General features: G+C 55.8%; 1 protein-coding gene across 8 annotated transcripts in view; it reads left to right on the forward strand.

Annotated features, from left to right (window-relative positions):
• Positions 1 to 504: 504 nt before the first annotated feature.
• LOC113265012 (exostosin-2) overlaps positions 505 to 16247 on the forward strand; it is a 158257-nt gene continuing 142514 nt past the window's right edge. The window contains exons 1-16 of one of the 8 annotated variants that reach the window (XR_003319891.4): positions 531 to 617; positions 1531 to 1812; positions 3863 to 3922; positions 5655 to 5725; positions 6842 to 6911; positions 7419 to 7485; positions 9426 to 9523; positions 10043 to 10120; positions 10857 to 10957; positions 11604 to 11693; positions 13102 to 13147; positions 13247 to 13388; positions 15126 to 15268; positions 15371 to 15524; positions 15627 to 15757; positions 16137 to 16206. Coding sequence is in view for 6 of the 8 variants with exons in the window: in XM_026512071.4 (XP_026367856.3) it covers positions 1531 to 1812; positions 3863 to 3922; positions 5655 to 5725; positions 6842 to 6911; positions 7419 to 7485; positions 9426 to 9523; positions 10043 to 10120; positions 10857 to 10957; positions 11604 to 11693; positions 13102 to 13147; positions 13247 to 13388; positions 15126 to 15268; positions 15371 to 15524; positions 15664 to 15757; positions 16137 to 16146 (1506 nt within the window). In the remaining 2 variants the exon portion in view is untranslated. Of the gene's footprint in view, positions 618 to 1530; positions 1813 to 3862; positions 3923 to 5654; positions 5726 to 6841; positions 6912 to 7418; positions 7486 to 9425; positions 9524 to 10042; positions 10121 to 10856; positions 10958 to 11603; positions 11694 to 13101; positions 13148 to 13246; positions 13389 to 15125; positions 15269 to 15370; positions 15525 to 15626; positions 16207 to 16247 lie in introns of those variants that run through there. The other 7 variants (XM_026512071.4, XR_006411017.3, XM_044389007.3 and 4 more) reach the window with 7 other exon arrangements.

Genomic DNA, 16247 nt, shown 5'->3' on the forward strand with positions numbered 1-16247 from the left:
GGGCTCTAACTGCTTCAAAATCGGGAAACTGAGGCCGGGAGGTAAAGGAAGGCGCCCCTACGTGCCAGCCCGGGAGACCATGGCCCGCGGGCCAACCGTTCCCCGCGGAGGCTTCTCGGCCTCTGCTGCGCCCGGGCAGGGGTCGGCACGGGGGGGGGGGGGGGCGGAGGCGGGGGAGTGGGCTCCCCGAGGGTCGGAGGGCCCCGCCGCGCAGTGGTCACGCCGGGGCGTCCAGGAGGCCGCGCGCCGGAGGAGGGCGGGTCCGGGCAGCGGAAATGGCCCGGGGCGCACGGTTCCCCAGCGCCGGCCCGGAGGGCTGCGGTCCCGCTCTGCCCGGCAGCGCAGCGGGGCCTCCGTGCGCGCGGGCTCCGGGGATCGTCCGCAGGCGTCGGCGCTTGCGTCCCGCAGCCCCGGGCCCGGCTCGCACTTCCCCGTCCCGGAACCTCAGCCGTCTGCAGAGTCTCGCGAGGCTCAGCCTCCGTCCGCTGCGTCCGCCCCCGGCGCAACTCCGAGGCCCGGCCTCAGGGCGGCCGGAACCGGGGAGCCTGTGCTCCAGCTCGGCCTCCGCCGCGCCGCGCTGCCTGTCCGCGCCTGCGCTGTCCCGGCTGGGGAGCGAGGTGAGCGCCAGGAAGAGCCGGCCACGGGGGGCGGGTGCCTCGGGGAGCCGTGTTTACCCGCGGGAGCGCCCCGGGGTGGGGGTCGGGGCTGCTGGCTGGCTGTCCCCCGTCACTTGGCGTGCGGGCCAGCCTCAGGGCCCGGCACCTCGGCGAGGAGCGAGGATAACCTATTTTACTGAACTTGAGCCACGAGCCAGGATTGGTTCTAAGCGCTTTACCTACGGGAACTCGGGAACTCGTCCGTGTATAGCCTCCCTGCTCCTCTGCGGTTTTACGCGCGCTCTGCAGAGGAGGAAACGCCTAGAAAGCGGAGGAGCGCACTGCCGCGGGCAGGAGGAGCCCACCTTCTCCTGGCACCTGGCGGGAAGCCGGTCCCTGGAGCTCTGCCGGGGTGCTGCCCTTGGGAGACCCCCAGTCGCCCTCCCCTTGGGCCGCACCCACCGTCCGCTCTGATCACCAAGTAATCTCCTGCCCTTTAGCCCTGTGGGCATCAATCACTGCCAGACCCCTGGGACTCCGGGATCTTTCTGCTTAAGTCAGAACATTTTATCCTGGTGTTTTGAAATTGAGGTCAGCAAGAATGGAAAAAGAACGTTGGTGACCCCTGAAGCTGCAGACTGAAAAATTCCCATAAATGTGAAACAAGGGAAAGCGGCTATCCCTTACATCATATAGAAGTAGCAAGCAGAGCCCCTGGCCCTGAATGGATCCTTCGTAGAATTCGCTTGAAGCCACTGCACACCTGGTTACAACTAGTAAGGGACCCAGGCAATGGTGAATATATAAACATAGAGGAAGGGGCAGACAGAGAATGGGAAGGACCTCGTGACTCCCAATTCAGTTTTGCTGCTGTGAAAAGCCCTTCTTTTCTGAAGGCTGAATTCAGGCCCTGAACACTTTTGTCCTTTTGCAGATGTTCACTCTGCCTCAGGAGGAATCCAGGGCACCTGCCCCCTGTCCCAGCCCAGCCTCCACACAGGACCTGGACAGTAACTATGGGGATGGTCTGGAAAGAGAACGCTCCAGAAAACCGGACTGGAAGCTGCCTGAGTTATGTGACTCCACCACCATGTTGTCCCCGGACAGCTCCTACCTGTCTTCTAGAGGACGCGTCATTAAGTGGTTCTGGGACTCGGCAGAGGAGGGCTACAGGACCTACCACATGGACGAGTACGATGAGGATAAGAACCCCAGTGTGAGTGAGACCCCTGCCCCCACTGGACCCCAGGGGAGACTGCAGGGTGGGGTGCCCTACCTTGACCGAGAGCTTGTTCTAGGTGCTGGGGTTACATCCATGAGCGAAAGCGAAGTTCCTGCCCTCATGGAGTTTTTGTTCTAGTAGGGGAGGCAGATGGGGAACAGACGGAAAAAAAAATCCCTGTAATACACGGTGATAAGTGCTATAGAGAAAATAAAGCAGGGTGAAGAGGATGAGGAGGACGGGGCGGTCTGGGAATGTTGCTGTTTTATGTAAGGTGGTCACAGGGACCACTTTCCTAAGGTGACGATTCAAGTGGAGGCCTGAAGAAAGTGAAGGACTGTATTAGTTATCTGTTGCTGTGTAACAAATTACCATACATTTCAGCAGCTTAAAAGAAACGTCATAATTTCTGGGGTTCAGGATCTGGGTGGGTGCCTCGGGCTCAGAATCTTGTGAACTTGCAGTGAAGCCAGGGTTGTGGTCGCATCTTAGGCTTGACTTGGAGGGGGGCAGGGGAGAGGATCGCTGCCAGGCCCGTTCATGTGGGTGTTGGCAGCTCCAGTCCCTTGTCACACGGGGATCTCCGCAGGACTGCCTCATGACGTGGCAGCTGGCTTCCCCCAGGGCAGGCGATCCGAGAGAGGAGACACCGGGAATACCCAGGATGGAAGCCAGGGACTTTATAACCTATGCTTGCAAGATGTCACATCTGCATATCCTGTTCATTAGAAGTGGGTCCTAGGTGCAGCCGGCACAGAGAAGGGATTACGCAAGGGTGTGGATACCAGGAGGTGGGGATCGCTCACTGGGAGCCATCTGAGAGGCTGCCTATCATAGCGAGCCCTGCGGATACCTGGGGGGATGTTCCGGGTAGAGGGAACGGCTGATGCAAAGGCTTGATGAGTTCAGGGGACCGCATAGGGGCCCCTGTGGCTGGAGGGAAGTGCGACGGGCAGGAGATGAGGTCAGAAAGATCAGGGGTGGGCTGGAGTCTGTGGGGCATGATGGGACGGGGACAGGCTCTGGTTTTGGACAAAGCTCGGTGGAAGGAGTTCGGAGGATTTGGTTTTCAGAAGGTGCCTTGTTCTTAGGCTGCTGTGTGGAGGTCAGGGTGAGTGTGAGCCAGCAAGGAAGGAGGGAAGCCAAGGCAAGTAGGGAGACAAGAAGCTCCGGCAGTCAGACGGGTCTTAGCCGTGGAGGTGAGAAGTGGTCGGGCTGTACGTGTATTTTGAAGGTACAAGTGACAGGATTTGTGGACGGACTCGCTGTGAGCAGAGGGACGTGCTCGTCTGTTCCTCGGGAGTGAAGGAGCACTGCCTTTTGTTGTCAGAATCTTGGCTCATTCAAGCTCTGCTTCTGCCCCCTCCCTCCTTCCTCATTGCCCCCATACGTCAGCGGTCAGGAGTTACAGCGCGTGAGTCTCTCTGGGTACTCTGTGGGATGGCTTGAGTTGTGCCTCCCCCTCCCGCTCGTATGAGACGGTGCCTCATGGGGTGGGTGTTGTGCAGTTGCACGGGGCCTCCCAGGGGAGCATTTGTGCCAGCCCCGGAGCCCTTCCTGCTCCACATGTATCCTTGTTTCCGTTCCTAGCAGAGCACTGCTTTACTTAGTACCTTCTTTTGTACCGTAAACATGGATCGACTTCTACTATCCCTGGTGTCTCCCGCATGCATCCCCTTCAGGGACCTTCCCATCCAGTGGGGAGATAAAGCATGTACGTCTGTCCTTGTGACCTGGAAGCAGAGAGTAAGCAGTGCTCTAAAGGGGGACAGATCAAGAGCTTTGGGTTCCAGAAGAAGAAAAGATCCTTTCTAGGTGGGGCTCTGGGGAGGCTTCCTGGAGGAGATGGCATTTGAACAGAGCTTTAGAAATGGGAAGATGGGACCAGGGAGCTGAGTGGAGGTGGGGCTCGAACAAGGGCAGGGAAGGGTGTTTGGAAGGGCAGGATCACTCCTGCTTTGCTTTTCTGCCTCGGTGTGCATCTCAGGCCTTCCTTCGGGACCCCTCGGCTGTGCTCACCCTGCCTCTGTATCTCTGTCTCCAGGGCATCATTAACTTGGGCACCAGTGAGAACAAACTCTGCTTTGACCTGCTGTCCAGGAGGGTAAGTCCCAGTGCGCCCCTGCGTGGCATCAACAGCTCCCTGTCTGCTCTTGGACTTCCCTGGAAGGCTTCCCTGACCAGAGCCTGCTGCTTGCCTCTGCAGTCCTGGCCTGAGAGTCAGTAGACCCGGTTCCAGATCTTCCTCAGGGACAACTTTCTCTGTGGTCTTGGGCGAGTCACTTCCCTATTCTGGTCCTGCTTCACCTCTTCCCATACTCAGACCCTCCTGCTGGCTGGGTCCTGCTGTTGGGGGGGGCCACACTGGGGTGTGGTCAGCATTTAACAACTGCTTCTGGGGTAGGGAAGACTCTGATTTGTAGCTTTTGCCAATTCCCGTAGTGTAAATACTCCCACACTCCCACCACGGCAGCTGAGTCTCAGGCCACGGCTGCGGATGTGTCTCCCAAGGCCCTGACTCAAAGTTCGGGATTGTAGAGAGAGTGACGCCTAACCCAAAAGAACTTATTTCCGCGGGTGACAAATCCAAGACCTAAGGGGAGAGGGGTGTAGGAAGGGGGCTCAAGATGCGTGTTCTTTCCAGCCAGTTCCCTGCTGCACTGTCCAATAGAAGTAAAACGTTAGCCACGTGTATAATTTAAAATTTTCTGTTAGATAAGTAAAAAGAAAATGGTAAATTCATCTTAGTAATATATTTTATTTAGCCCCACATATCCAAAATAGGACCATTTGAACATGTCATCTATCTAAAAAATTCAGGTATGTTACATACAGTTTTCATATCAAGTCTTTCAAATCCAGTGGGTCTCAGTTCAGACTGGCCGCGTTGCAAGTGCTCAGGAGGCCCACGTGGCTAGCGGCTTCCTGCTGGATGGCGCAGCTCTCTGGGCCGAGGGAGAGACGGAAAAGGCTGGAGTTACATACAAGTGGCTGCAGGCCCTTCTTCTTTTGGTCCACTCCCCAAGACTTCTGCCTTTCCGTGACATTGTGTCTGTGATGCCCTGGGAGTTACTAACCCAGCACCTGGTCGGGGTGGAGACGGTGTAGAAACGGCCACACTTTCCAAAGCGTGAGGTTGGGCTGAGTCTGCAGGAACACCGTGGCCTGAGTCCCTCCAGAAGTTGGAGCCAACACCGAGGTGATGGCACCCAATTCTGGGACCCCTTTCGTCACCCCAGGGAGAAGCTGAGTAGCATGGTCTCCTATCACTGCCTCTACAAATCCACCCCTCTGGGTTATTTGTTTATTTATTTATTCAAAAAGATTTATGTATTTGAGAGAGAGAGAGAGTGTATGCAAACATGGGGAGGCGCCGAGGGAGAGAGAGAATCTCAAGCAGACTCCCTGCTGAGTGCAGAGCCCGACATGGGGCTCCATCTCACGACCCTGAGATCATGACTGGAGCGGAAATCGAGAGTCAGATGCTAAACCGACTGAACCCCCCAGGCGCCCCCACCCCTCTGGGTTTTTTAGATGGCAGTGTTGTATAAAGAGCACTGGATTAGGAGTCAGACCTTCTGGGTCTTGTCTCTGCTCTGCCACTTGCTAGCTCCGTGACCTTGGCTGAGGCACCTCACTTTTTTGGGCCTCGGTTTCCTCATCTGCAAAATGGGCAGGGGAATGCTGTGCCTGTGCCGCCTCTCTCCTGGTTTCTGTGATGAGCCGACCCAGCCCAGGCTTTCCTGGCCCGGGTGCTGTGTGGATGCGGGTGGAAGCGCCGGCAGCTCTTCCATGGTGTGGGTGGCCCTCAGCCCCGCTCTTCCCTCTGTCCCCAGCTGAGTCAGAGCGACATGCTGCGGGTGGAGCCGTCCCTGCTGCAGTACCCTGACTGGAGGGGACACCCGTTGTAAGTAGCTGCCGTGGGCTGGTGGTTCTCAGCCCCGGACGGTCTTGCTCCCCTGGGGTCATAGGGCATCTGGAGACACTTCTGGTTGTCACAACTGGGAAGGACTGTTACTGGGTAGAGGCCAGTGACGCTGCTAACCCTCCTACAATGCCCAGGGCAGCCCTAGATAATGATCCCGCCCCGAATGTGAATACGGCAGGTGGAGAAAGCCAGCCGTAGGCCGAGGGCCAGTCCTGCAGGCCCGGCGATCGTGGGGTCTCCCAGGTGTGTGCAGGGAACTAGCGCCTCTGCCAGGCCCACCCCAGCGCAGAAGCTCCCTGGCTTGGCTTCCCTGGGTCTGAGGCATGTGGGGGGCCTGCAGGCGTGGGGTCCTTGTCCCTGCTCTCTCAGTAGTTTTAGAGGAACCAGAGTCAGCTTTGGACCTGCTGGTGAGGGGGTCTTCCTCCCGGTAAGGTGGGACGTGGTAAATAATGCCTCTTGGAGTTGGTACTTCGTGAGTACTTGCTGGGGGCAGCTGCTGTTCCAAGGGCTTAGTGGCCAAGCAGGACTTGATTCCAAAGCTCGTGTTCCTGTAGTAATTAGGGTGGTGGGCCCTGGAGACAGCCTGGACTCTGCCACTTACCAGCAAGTGACTTATTTCCTTCAAGCCTCAGTTTCTTTGTCTATAAAATGGGAATAATAATAATAATAACATCCTAGAGTTGTAAAAAGATTCAATGAGTAAAATTCTGCAAGTAACTCCTGCATAATGTAAATGCTTAACGGATTTTAGCAACAATGACCCTGACGTAGTTATTGTTGTAATAGCATTGTTATTAGCTGGATGTACATGTAGACGGAGTGTTACTTTTGATAGCCCCTGCGGATTAGGCCTGTGGATTAGGCGGGACGGGTGTCCTGGAACTACAGAGAATGCAAGTCTGTGTGTGTGGGGAGTGGCGGGCCGGGGGGCTGGTGGGCCCTGCGATGTGGAGGCCACGCTGACCCCACCGCCCTCGTGGGAAACCAGAGAAGGTTAATGGCGTCTGTGTGAAGATTCACCGGAGGAGCTTTGGGGTGGACCGTGGGTTGGGGATCCTCTGACAAGTGCTGCCCATCTCCCTGTCTGATCTCTAGCCTCCGGGAGGAAGTGGCCAGATTCCTGTCTTTCTATTGCAAGAGCCCCGCACCCCTTAAGCCAGAAAATGTGAGTAAGCCCCCTCCTCTGCTCTCCCCTGCTCTTCTGCCCACCTCCCCCTACTTTGGACTGGGCAGGGGTAGCGTGGGCTTGGGGTCTGCCCTTCGCTCAGTTTTGAGCTGTTTGCAGGTGGAATTAGGACTACTCCCTCCCTTCGTCTTCCCCATCCTAGATATTTAGGGTATAATTTGGTTACAGTTTCTGCTCCAGTTTGTTCTATGGTCCGCTGTTGCCTCCATACCTTCGGACAAGGCTCTCCGAGTGACCAGCTCCCTCTTCCTTGATTTGTTGATCTAGACCAACATCCTTTGATCTGGTCAAAGAATAAGCCACAGATGCCCTTGGCTGTTAGTAGGAGAGGCCTTGGGCTTCCTCTGGCGGCTTTGCTGTGACGGAGCCACAGAGGCCACCAAGTGGGGCCCAGCCCCCCCTCTACACCAGCCTGGATGCAGCTGTAGGTCCTTGCTCCCTCCCGGACGGATAGTCATCTTTGTCACATGGCCGTGTCACCCGCAGGTGGTTGTTCTGAATGGCTGTGCCTCTCTCTTCTCTGCTCTGGCCACCGTGCTGTGTGAGGTGGGGGGTAAGTGACCCACGGCCTGCTCAGCTTGGGGGCTGGCCTATGCCTGCAGTGTCCACAGCTGCATCAGAATGCCTTCGGCCATAGTAGACTACGGGACTGCAGGGGGCTTAATGAGTGGCTTGACAAGATACCTGGATGTTGGCGGTTTCAGGGGAGGTCAACGTGATGCCAGGGTTCAGGGCTGGTCTCTGTGACGACCTTGGTCTTTACTCTCACTTGATGGCTGGCACACCTTACACGACCATGGGTCCTAAAGCGGGGAGAAAGGGAAAGGTTGTGCCTTGCCCGTGTCTTTGTTTCATTGGGAGGCGGCAAGGGAGATAATCTTTCCCAAAGAACGTCCCAGCAGAGCTCCCCTATGTCTTGCTGGCCAGAACCGCCTCACAAACCCATTCCCAGAGCAGTCCCTGGCAGATGGGATAAGAACCACAGTTGACTTCAACCAAACGTGGTTTGTCCCCAGGGGCTGGAGGAGGCCCTCCTTCCTCGGACTTACTGCTGGTCATCCCTGGGAAATCTGGTGTTCCCTCAGCCAGAAAATCGGACTGGCTGTTGAGTAGGCAGCCAGCAGCGTCTGCTACAGGAGCCATGGTCGGACTGAGAGCCGGTCACGGTCAGGGGTTATTGTCACCAGAACAGAGGCCCACTCACGCCAGCTTTGCTAGCAGTGATTATATGGGTGATGTTTCCTGACCACGTGCTGTGATGCAGGCACTGGCCTAGGGTTTACAGACAGGCTCATTCAACCCTCACTTCTCCCCTCCGAGGTAGGTCCTGTGCCATCCGCATATCCCAGACGAGGACATCAGGGCACAAGGGGTTAAGTGACTTGCCAAATTCACAGAGATAGGAACCAGGATTTGAACCACAAGAAGATTCATCGCAAGGATAGGGTGGGTGATTTCCTACCCATTCTCGAACAGTCAAGAACGGGATCAGTGTCACACTCTCCACCTCTCATGGGGATATACAGTCCCTCCTCCTCCCCTTTGTAAATGTAAACCTCTCTCTGGACCTTCGTCAGCTCCCATATAGCCCAGGGCAGCTGCCCCAATTCCACCTGCTCATGACCTTTCTGCTTAGGTGCACGTTCTCACCTAATGAGCGTCTGTGCGTCCTGGAGCGAAGTGAGAGAGAGCACATGATGGGTTTCTGGCCAGCCAGGGCCCTGGCGCCCTGGGATCCCTTGTTTCCCTCCGATCCACTCCCCGTGGCTGGGGTAGGGAACATGTGGGATGAAGCTGCCCCTTCCAGAGCTGGGAGTGGGGCAGACCAGGGGAAGGGAGGGCAGCTTGACCACACATCCTCTTCAGAACTCAGGGAATGCCTGCCTCTGCATTAGGGTAGACCTTGGAGGTCGTCAGCCTCCCCTCCAGAGCTAGAATCTTCCACATGACATGCCTCCCCACCAGATGGCCTCAGCCTTGTGTTTGAATGTCCCCAGGGAGGGAGAATCCACTCCTGAACACACTATCTCTGGGCAATTCTGTATGCTGTCACATTTGTCCATTTGTCGAGGCCAGATCACCCCGCAGCTTCAACTCACTGGATCCCGGTCTGTCCTCAGAGTAAGCCAGCACGTGGAGTGCTTCCGAGGGATCCTCTGAGGTTCAATGTCCTCATCGGTGAAGTTAGGGTGACAAGAGTACTGACGTCACAGAGCGATTGTGAGGATCGATTGAGATAACACACAAATGCACGTTGAGCCCAGTTCCCAGCACGTAGTAAGTTTTCAGTAAATGTTAGCTCCTGGTGATCAGAAAAGGGACACATCTCAGTGGATCCAAGTGTTAGAAGGAGCTTGGGAGTTGAGAGACGGAGTGTACCCCTGGTGTTCCCCCAAGGACCTGGAAGGCTGGGAGGGGCGTGGAGCCTGTGGACGGGAGGACTGGGGCATTCTGTCCAGAGGGTGACAAGCCCTGACCTATTCCTGCCCTCAGAGGCTTTCCTGATCCCCGCCCCTTACTATGGAGCCATCACACAGCACGTCTATCTCTATGGCAACGTCCGTCTGGTCTGTGTCTATCTGGACAGTGAGGTAGGAGTTCCAGAGACTCCAGGTAGGACCCAGGCCTTCCTGTAGGGGAAGACTTTCCTCTCTCCAAATTTGAGGGCAGACGTGGGAGGAAGTCCATGCTGAGAGCTCTGGGGTCATGGCTGCAAGGGGAGTAAAGTCTTCTGTTGCCCATGACTGTCCATACCTGGGTTCCCCTGGGGCTCCCTAGGTCCCGGCTCTGAGATCTTTGGGGTCAGTGTAGAAGCCAAGGGCAGCCCCAGGGAGACTACATCAAAATGGTGGGGTGAGGATGGGACAGAGCAGACCTCAATGTGTAAGTTCTTGGGCCCCAATCAGAGGATCTCTGGGGCCTCTTTCCGACTAAGAGTGCTGAGGTGTGCCTGATGTGATGGGGTGGGCAGCAATGAGGGGAATGACCCTGCCAGTGTTTTTCAGAGACTGTTCTAAGGAGTGTAGCGATGACAGGTAGGAGAGGCCCCAGAAGCTTAGGTTTTCGGGATCACTGAAGTTGGCTGGTAGCTTTTCTCCATCTTTTTCTAGGTCACTGGGCTGGATACACGCCCCTTCCAGCTCACCGTGGAGAAGCTGGAGACGGCCCTGCAGAGAGCTAACTCTGAGGTCTGGGGGTCAGATAAAACCCAAGGCTGGGAGGGGTGGGCCTGAGCAGGGCACAGACTTCCTGTGGCCCATCTCATCCTGGGAGTGGGGTTGGCACCCCCTGAGGGGCTTGGGGTGTCAGATGGTCACAGGGAGCCATTCTGTCAGGAGCCCATGGAGAGTCTTCCCACTGGAGAAAGACTGAGACCTCTTTGTACAAAGAGTCAACCGGGGAGCTCCATTCACACACCCAGCCCCGCTGCGCCCGAGTTTGATTCAGGGGGTCAAGTGTGGAGCGCAGTGGGTGGTAGTCCAGCAGTCTCCCTGGTGGTTCGAGGACGTGATTCCCCTGTCACTTTGAGGGCACGTCCTAGAAAGGCAGAGACACGTACTACTCCCGTGGTTCCTTTCCAGTCCATGGCCATTACGGTCATACGTGCCTCCTGTAGGAATTCTTAAACTGCAAACCCCAGCCCGTTATTCTACACAGAGGCAGCCTTTCCTGGCATTTGGGCCTATTTGCCTCTGGGCTTTGTTCTCTGCCTCTGGTTTCTTTCCCAGTCGACACATATGCACATATGGATATCTGCTGCCAGATATGTAATTCTCTGCCCTTGTCCGCTTCACGTTGGGTCGTGAACACATTCCCATCCCATTTCCCCGGGAGCCTGCCCCTCCACCAATCCCATTCAGTGGGCGCGTGTGGCTCTGGCCTTCAGGAGGAGCTGAGCGTTTCCTGTCCCTCTGATGGTTTCAGGGTGTGAAGGTCAAAGGTCTCATCCTCATCAACCCCCACAACCCTCTGGGTGACATCTACTCCCCAGGAGAGCTGCGGGACTACCTGGAATTTGCCAAGAGGTGAGGCACCCCATGGTCACCCCACAAAACATCTTGGCAGACCAGGATATGGGTGCAGGCTTTGGTATGATTCTCCCACCCTGTTCACTCCGTTGTGGGCTCCCGCCCGCGTTGGCCCTTCCCCGCAGTGCGGTAAGGGGGCAGGGATTTGTGGGGTGCTAGTTCTCCCTCTCCCTCTCCTCTTTCTTAAGGTACAACAGCTGTCCTTTATTGCACCCCCCAGGGGCCAGGTACCCTGCTGAGCTCTTCACGTGCTCTGTCTCCTGCCATCCTACCAATCACCCTCTCAGTCATCGCACGGTCCTTATCCCCAGGTTGCTGAGCCTCAGAGTGAGGAGTGGAGCCAGACTTGAACCTGGGTCTGTCTGTACACACCTGTTTTGCACTCAATTGGGCCCTTCCTCTGTGGAGGCGCCCGAGGCCTCCGCCTCTCCACAGTGCTTCAGAAGCCCCACTGTCGTCTGCTTTGTGTGTGCGGCTTTCTGTGTGAAAATTCAGACACAGGAAAGGTGTCTCTGGAAAAAAGTTTGGTAGCCCTGGGCGTGACCTTGGTCCCGTTGGATTTCTGAGTCATTGCTTCCCCACCTTGGGGACTTGCTACTTGGCTGCAGACCAAGCCGCCTCCTCCCCGGCTCCACCCCTCCAGGCACGAGCTGCACGTGATGGTGGATGAGGTCTACATGCTGTCCGTGTTCGAGAAGTCGGCGGCCTACCGCAGCGTCCTGAGCCTGGAAGGGTGAGGCTGCCCTGCCACAGCCGACTCTGCCCACCCCCAGTCCCCTGGCCCCTCACGGCAGTTCCTCTTCCATCCAGCTGGTCCCACTGTCCTCAGATCCCCTAAGGAGAAGATGGGAGGGCCAGGCTACATCAGGGCTTTTCAGATTGTTCTGTGGGGTTTCTGAGAGCTCCAGGAGGGGCTGGGCCGTAGGATTCCTGGGGGTGGGGGGGCTGCGAGGGTGGGAGCTGGCCTCCTGCGCTGTTCCCCTCATCTCTAGAGCAGCTTAAGCTCCATCCATCCATCCATCCATCCAATCACTCACTCATTCAGCAAACCCTTCTGCCGCCCCAGGCATGTGCCAGCACTTCTAGCTGTTTGGGCTTTTTCGTTAGATTTAGTCTGAGCCAAGAATCTGTGGCTGAAACAGCTCTGGAAACTGTTGGACCAGATCACCTGTAAAGTCTATAAAGGTGACATTGAGAGATTCTAACAGCTCCTGGTCTTTGTTCAGAGCTTTGGACCCTGCGAAGTCCTTTCCAGTGGTTCTCTCAGCTGGTCCTCACGAGGCTCTGCCAAGTAGATGGTTGTTGTTTGTTTATGGATTAGGAAAGTGAGACGCAGAGAAATAGCGACTGTGCCAGACTCTGCTCGGTGCCGGGACAACAGTGAGCGAGAAAGAAAGAGGTCCCTCTCAGGTGGAACTTTTATTTCTAGCCAGAAAAATCATTTTAAAGATTTTTTCTTATTTGAGAGAGAGAGAGAGCAGGAGGGAGAGGGAGCGAGAGTCTTAAGCAGACTCTGCACTGAGGGCAAAGCCCGATTCGGGGCTCAGTGCCACAACTGTGAGATCATGACTTGAGCTGAAACCAGGAATTGGATGCTTAACCGACTGAGCCACTGAGGCACCCCCAGAAAAAATGTTTTAGCAGCTAAATACACAGTCATTTGATTGTGGCTCTGATAAGTGCTAAAAAGGAGAAGTCTGGGGAGACATGAGGGGATCTGCTTGGGGTTCCCAGTGGGCCCGGTACTGGGAGGTGGTCAGAGAAGGTCTGTTTGGGGAAGTAGAACTTGAGTGGAGCTCTGGATCAGGGATCGGCAATTATTTTTGGATCAGATGGCAAATATTTTAGGCTTTATAGGCCTATGGTCTCTCACTCAACTTGGCCATATAGCATGAAAGTGGCCATAGACATGAAAAAGCATGACTGTGTTCAAGTAAAGCTTTATTTACGAAAATAGGCCGCGGGCCGGGTTTAGCCTGCAGGCTGTAGTTTGCTGACCCTGGTTCTAAAGGATGTGTAGGAATTGGTGATTCGAGAGATGAGACCAGGGCTTCACACAGAACCAGAACCAAATTCATCCAGACATGTATGAGCTTTTGTGGGTCTGTGTTGCCTCCGTTCCCACACTGTGTTCTTTGCAGCTTGCCTGACCCCCAGAGGACCCATGTGATGTGGGCGACCAGCAAGGTAGGTTCCTGGCTGGCCTCGGGGGTGTCAGGGAGGTGGGAGGGCAGAGAGGTGGGTAGAAGCAGCTTCCTCCACTGCCCAGGGTGCCTCTCTCCGTAGGACTTCGGGATGTCTGGGCTCCGGTTTGGCACGCTGTACACGGAAAACCGGGACGTGGCCACTGCGGTGGCTTCCCTCTGCCGCTATCATGGCCTCAGTGGCTTGGTCCAGTACCAGATGGCACAGCTGCTCCGGGACCGTGGTGACTGCCTGGGCCTGCTCATTTGAGAAGGGGGGGTGGTTATATTCAGTTGGGGACAGGCCAGGGATCATGGGTGCTTCTCACATGAGAAGAATTTAGGGTGGTGTTCGAGAACCCCAGGGCCATGATTGGGTTCATAGCCAACTCCGTCACTTCCTGGCTGTGTGGCATATTCCTTCACCTCCCCAAACCTCAGTTCATGTGATGTGTCAGTTCGAACAGTACCTGGCATATAATAGGAACTTAGTCAACGTGAACTCATCATTATTAGCTGTGAGCACTTGAAAAAGAGAGAATAGAAGCAACAAAGGAAAACATTATCATGGAAATACCTGTTCCTGTGAGGATCTCAGATAATGAGTCTGTAATTGCCACCTTTTACCTTTTGTTGAGCCCTGCTAGGTGTTCTCATTGCACCATCACGTTGGTCCCTCCCCAGAATCCTAGGAGGCAGATATTCCTGTATTCCCCCCTAGTATTTTACAGATGGGGATACGAGGACTGGATACTATGCACCTGCTGTAACAGTTAAAATTTTAAACAATAGTGACACCATCACATGTTGGCGAGGAAGCAGAGCAGCTGGAACTCTCACGCTGCTCTGGGAATGGAAGGTGGCGCGGCCACTTTGGAAAGCAAAGTTCCTTGCAGAGTTAAACCACACTTACCAAATGGCCCAGCAATCCCACTCCTAGCTGCTTACCTTTATGGTCACACAAAACCCACTATGTGAATATTTATAGCTGCTTTGTTCACGATCACCCCCAAACATCCTTCTGAGGACGAAGGAGGGAACAGACTGGTTTGCATCCGCACAGTGGAATACGGCTCTGCAGTGAGAGCCAGGGCAGCACAGAGTAAGCTCAAAGGCATTGTGCTGAGTGTAAGAGGCCAGTCTCAAAAGGTGACATGACTGTATGATTCCACTTACGTGACATTCTGGAAAAGGCCAAACTGGAGTGACGGAGACCAGTGGTCACGGGGGAATGGGAGTGACGTGACTATGAGCAGCGCGAGGATGTTCTTTGGGGCCAGGGAACTGTTCCGTGTCCTGCCTGCAGGGGCGGGTTACACAGTTGTGTACATGTGTTAAAACCCATCAAATGGGGGCGGGGTGCCCAGGTGGCGCAGTCAGTTAAGCATCCAGCTCTTGGTTTCAGCTCAGGTCATGATCTCAGTGTCTTGAGATCAAGCCCTGCATTGGGATCCACACTGGGTGTGGAGCCTGCTTGAGATTCTTTCTCTTCCTTTCCCTTTGCCCCCTGCCCGTGCACTCACTCGATCGCTCTCTCACTCTCTCTCTCAAAAAAAGAAACATCATATCATTAAAAAAAAAAACAATTAAAAAACCCTCATCAAGTGGGACACCAAAGAAAGTTAATAGAAAAGCTGAGGACGGGGAGGTGAAGTTGGCCCAGGCCCCGCCTCTCATCAGTGGCCAGGCTGGGACCTGCACAGCAGCCTCTGGCTTGGAAGCATCAGCGTGTGAAGGAGCCATCTTTCCGTGAGGATCTGCACCCTCGGGACCCTGTGTCTGCAGGACTGGGAGCTGGGAGGCCAGCTATCTGGATTTCCAGTGCTTTCTACTGGACGTTGAATATTCCCCTGGCCCCCATCCACCAGCAGGAGAAGGGGTCTTGGCAGCTCGTGCCTTTTCTCTCGTCAGCATTAGACCCATGGGGCAGTGTGGAGGTTGATCAGAGATTTATTTGTTGGCTTCTCTTTTCACCCAAACAGACTGGATCAACCAGGTGTACTTACCGGAGAACCATGCCCGGCTCAAGGCTGCCCACAGCTATGTTGCGGGAGAGCTCCGGGCCCTGGGCATCCCCTTCCTGAGCCGCGGGGCGGGCTTCTTCATCTGGGTTGACCTGAGGAAGGTAACGCAGGTGGGGCTGCGGGCCGGGGGTAGCTGAAGCCTCTGCGGCAGGGGAGGGGCAGGGCTGTCTCCTCTGCAGCCTGAGCCCTTGCCACCCTCCCAGTTCCTGCCCGAGGCCACCTTTAAGGAGGAAACGCTGCTTTGGCGCCGCTTTTTGGACAACAAGGTGCTGCTGTCCTGCGGCAAGACCTTCGAGTGCAAAGAGCCCGGCTGGTTCCGCTTGGTCTTCTCAGACAAGGCCCACCGGCTGTGCCTGGGTGAGTGCCGCCCCCTCCTCACCGCACCCCTCATTCGGCCCTGCCCCCTCTCGTCCCACGTGGGGCTCCAGCAGCCTCAGCTTGCCTGTCCTGCCCACCCAGCCGGCAGCGCTACGGGGCTGTCACTTCTCCTTCCCAGGGATGCGGCGGGTCCGGCAGGTGCTTGAGGGCATATCCCAGGTGGCAGAAGAGCCCCCTTCCTGTCAGACCAAGGAGCCAAGGAGCCGGCACAGGTGAGCTGGTCTTCTGGTGACAGCAGGACCTGGTGACAGCAGGGCCTGGCAGCCACCGCCAGTCTGAGCCATTTGGGGCTGTGAAGACCGACGGCGGATGGGCCATGTGTCAGGAGGGTACCCGACGTGACCTCACCCCTGAAGAAGAACCATTCCTGGTCCTCAGGCATGGCGAGGGACTCCTCCAGCTGTGCTGTGCTTCGCCCCCCTCCCCCCCGCCTGTTAAAACTGGGGGGATCTAGAAGCCTCTGTTGTGAGTAATTTCCAGAATGAGGAGTCGTGACTGCTCCTAACCACAACCCTTCGCCCCCGAAGGTTGTGAAAAGAAAACAACATGTACCTTCTTTTGATGGCACCGTTCTTCCTCCTTTGTTGCCAGGGAAACGTGAGGAACAACACGTAAAAGAGAGAACATGCCCAAGAAATAAACAAGAGTGATAATTCCCAAACCGCCAGGAGGAAGGAGTTAATTCTGTATGTTCGGATTGTT

Source organism: Ursus arctos, unplaced genomic scaffold (assembly GCF_023065955.2).
Source record: "Ursus arctos isolate Adak ecotype North America unplaced genomic scaffold, UrsArc2.0 scaffold_23, whole genome shotgun sequence".
NCBI classification, from domain to species: Eukaryota; Metazoa; Chordata; class Mammalia; order Carnivora; family Ursidae; genus Ursus; species Ursus arctos.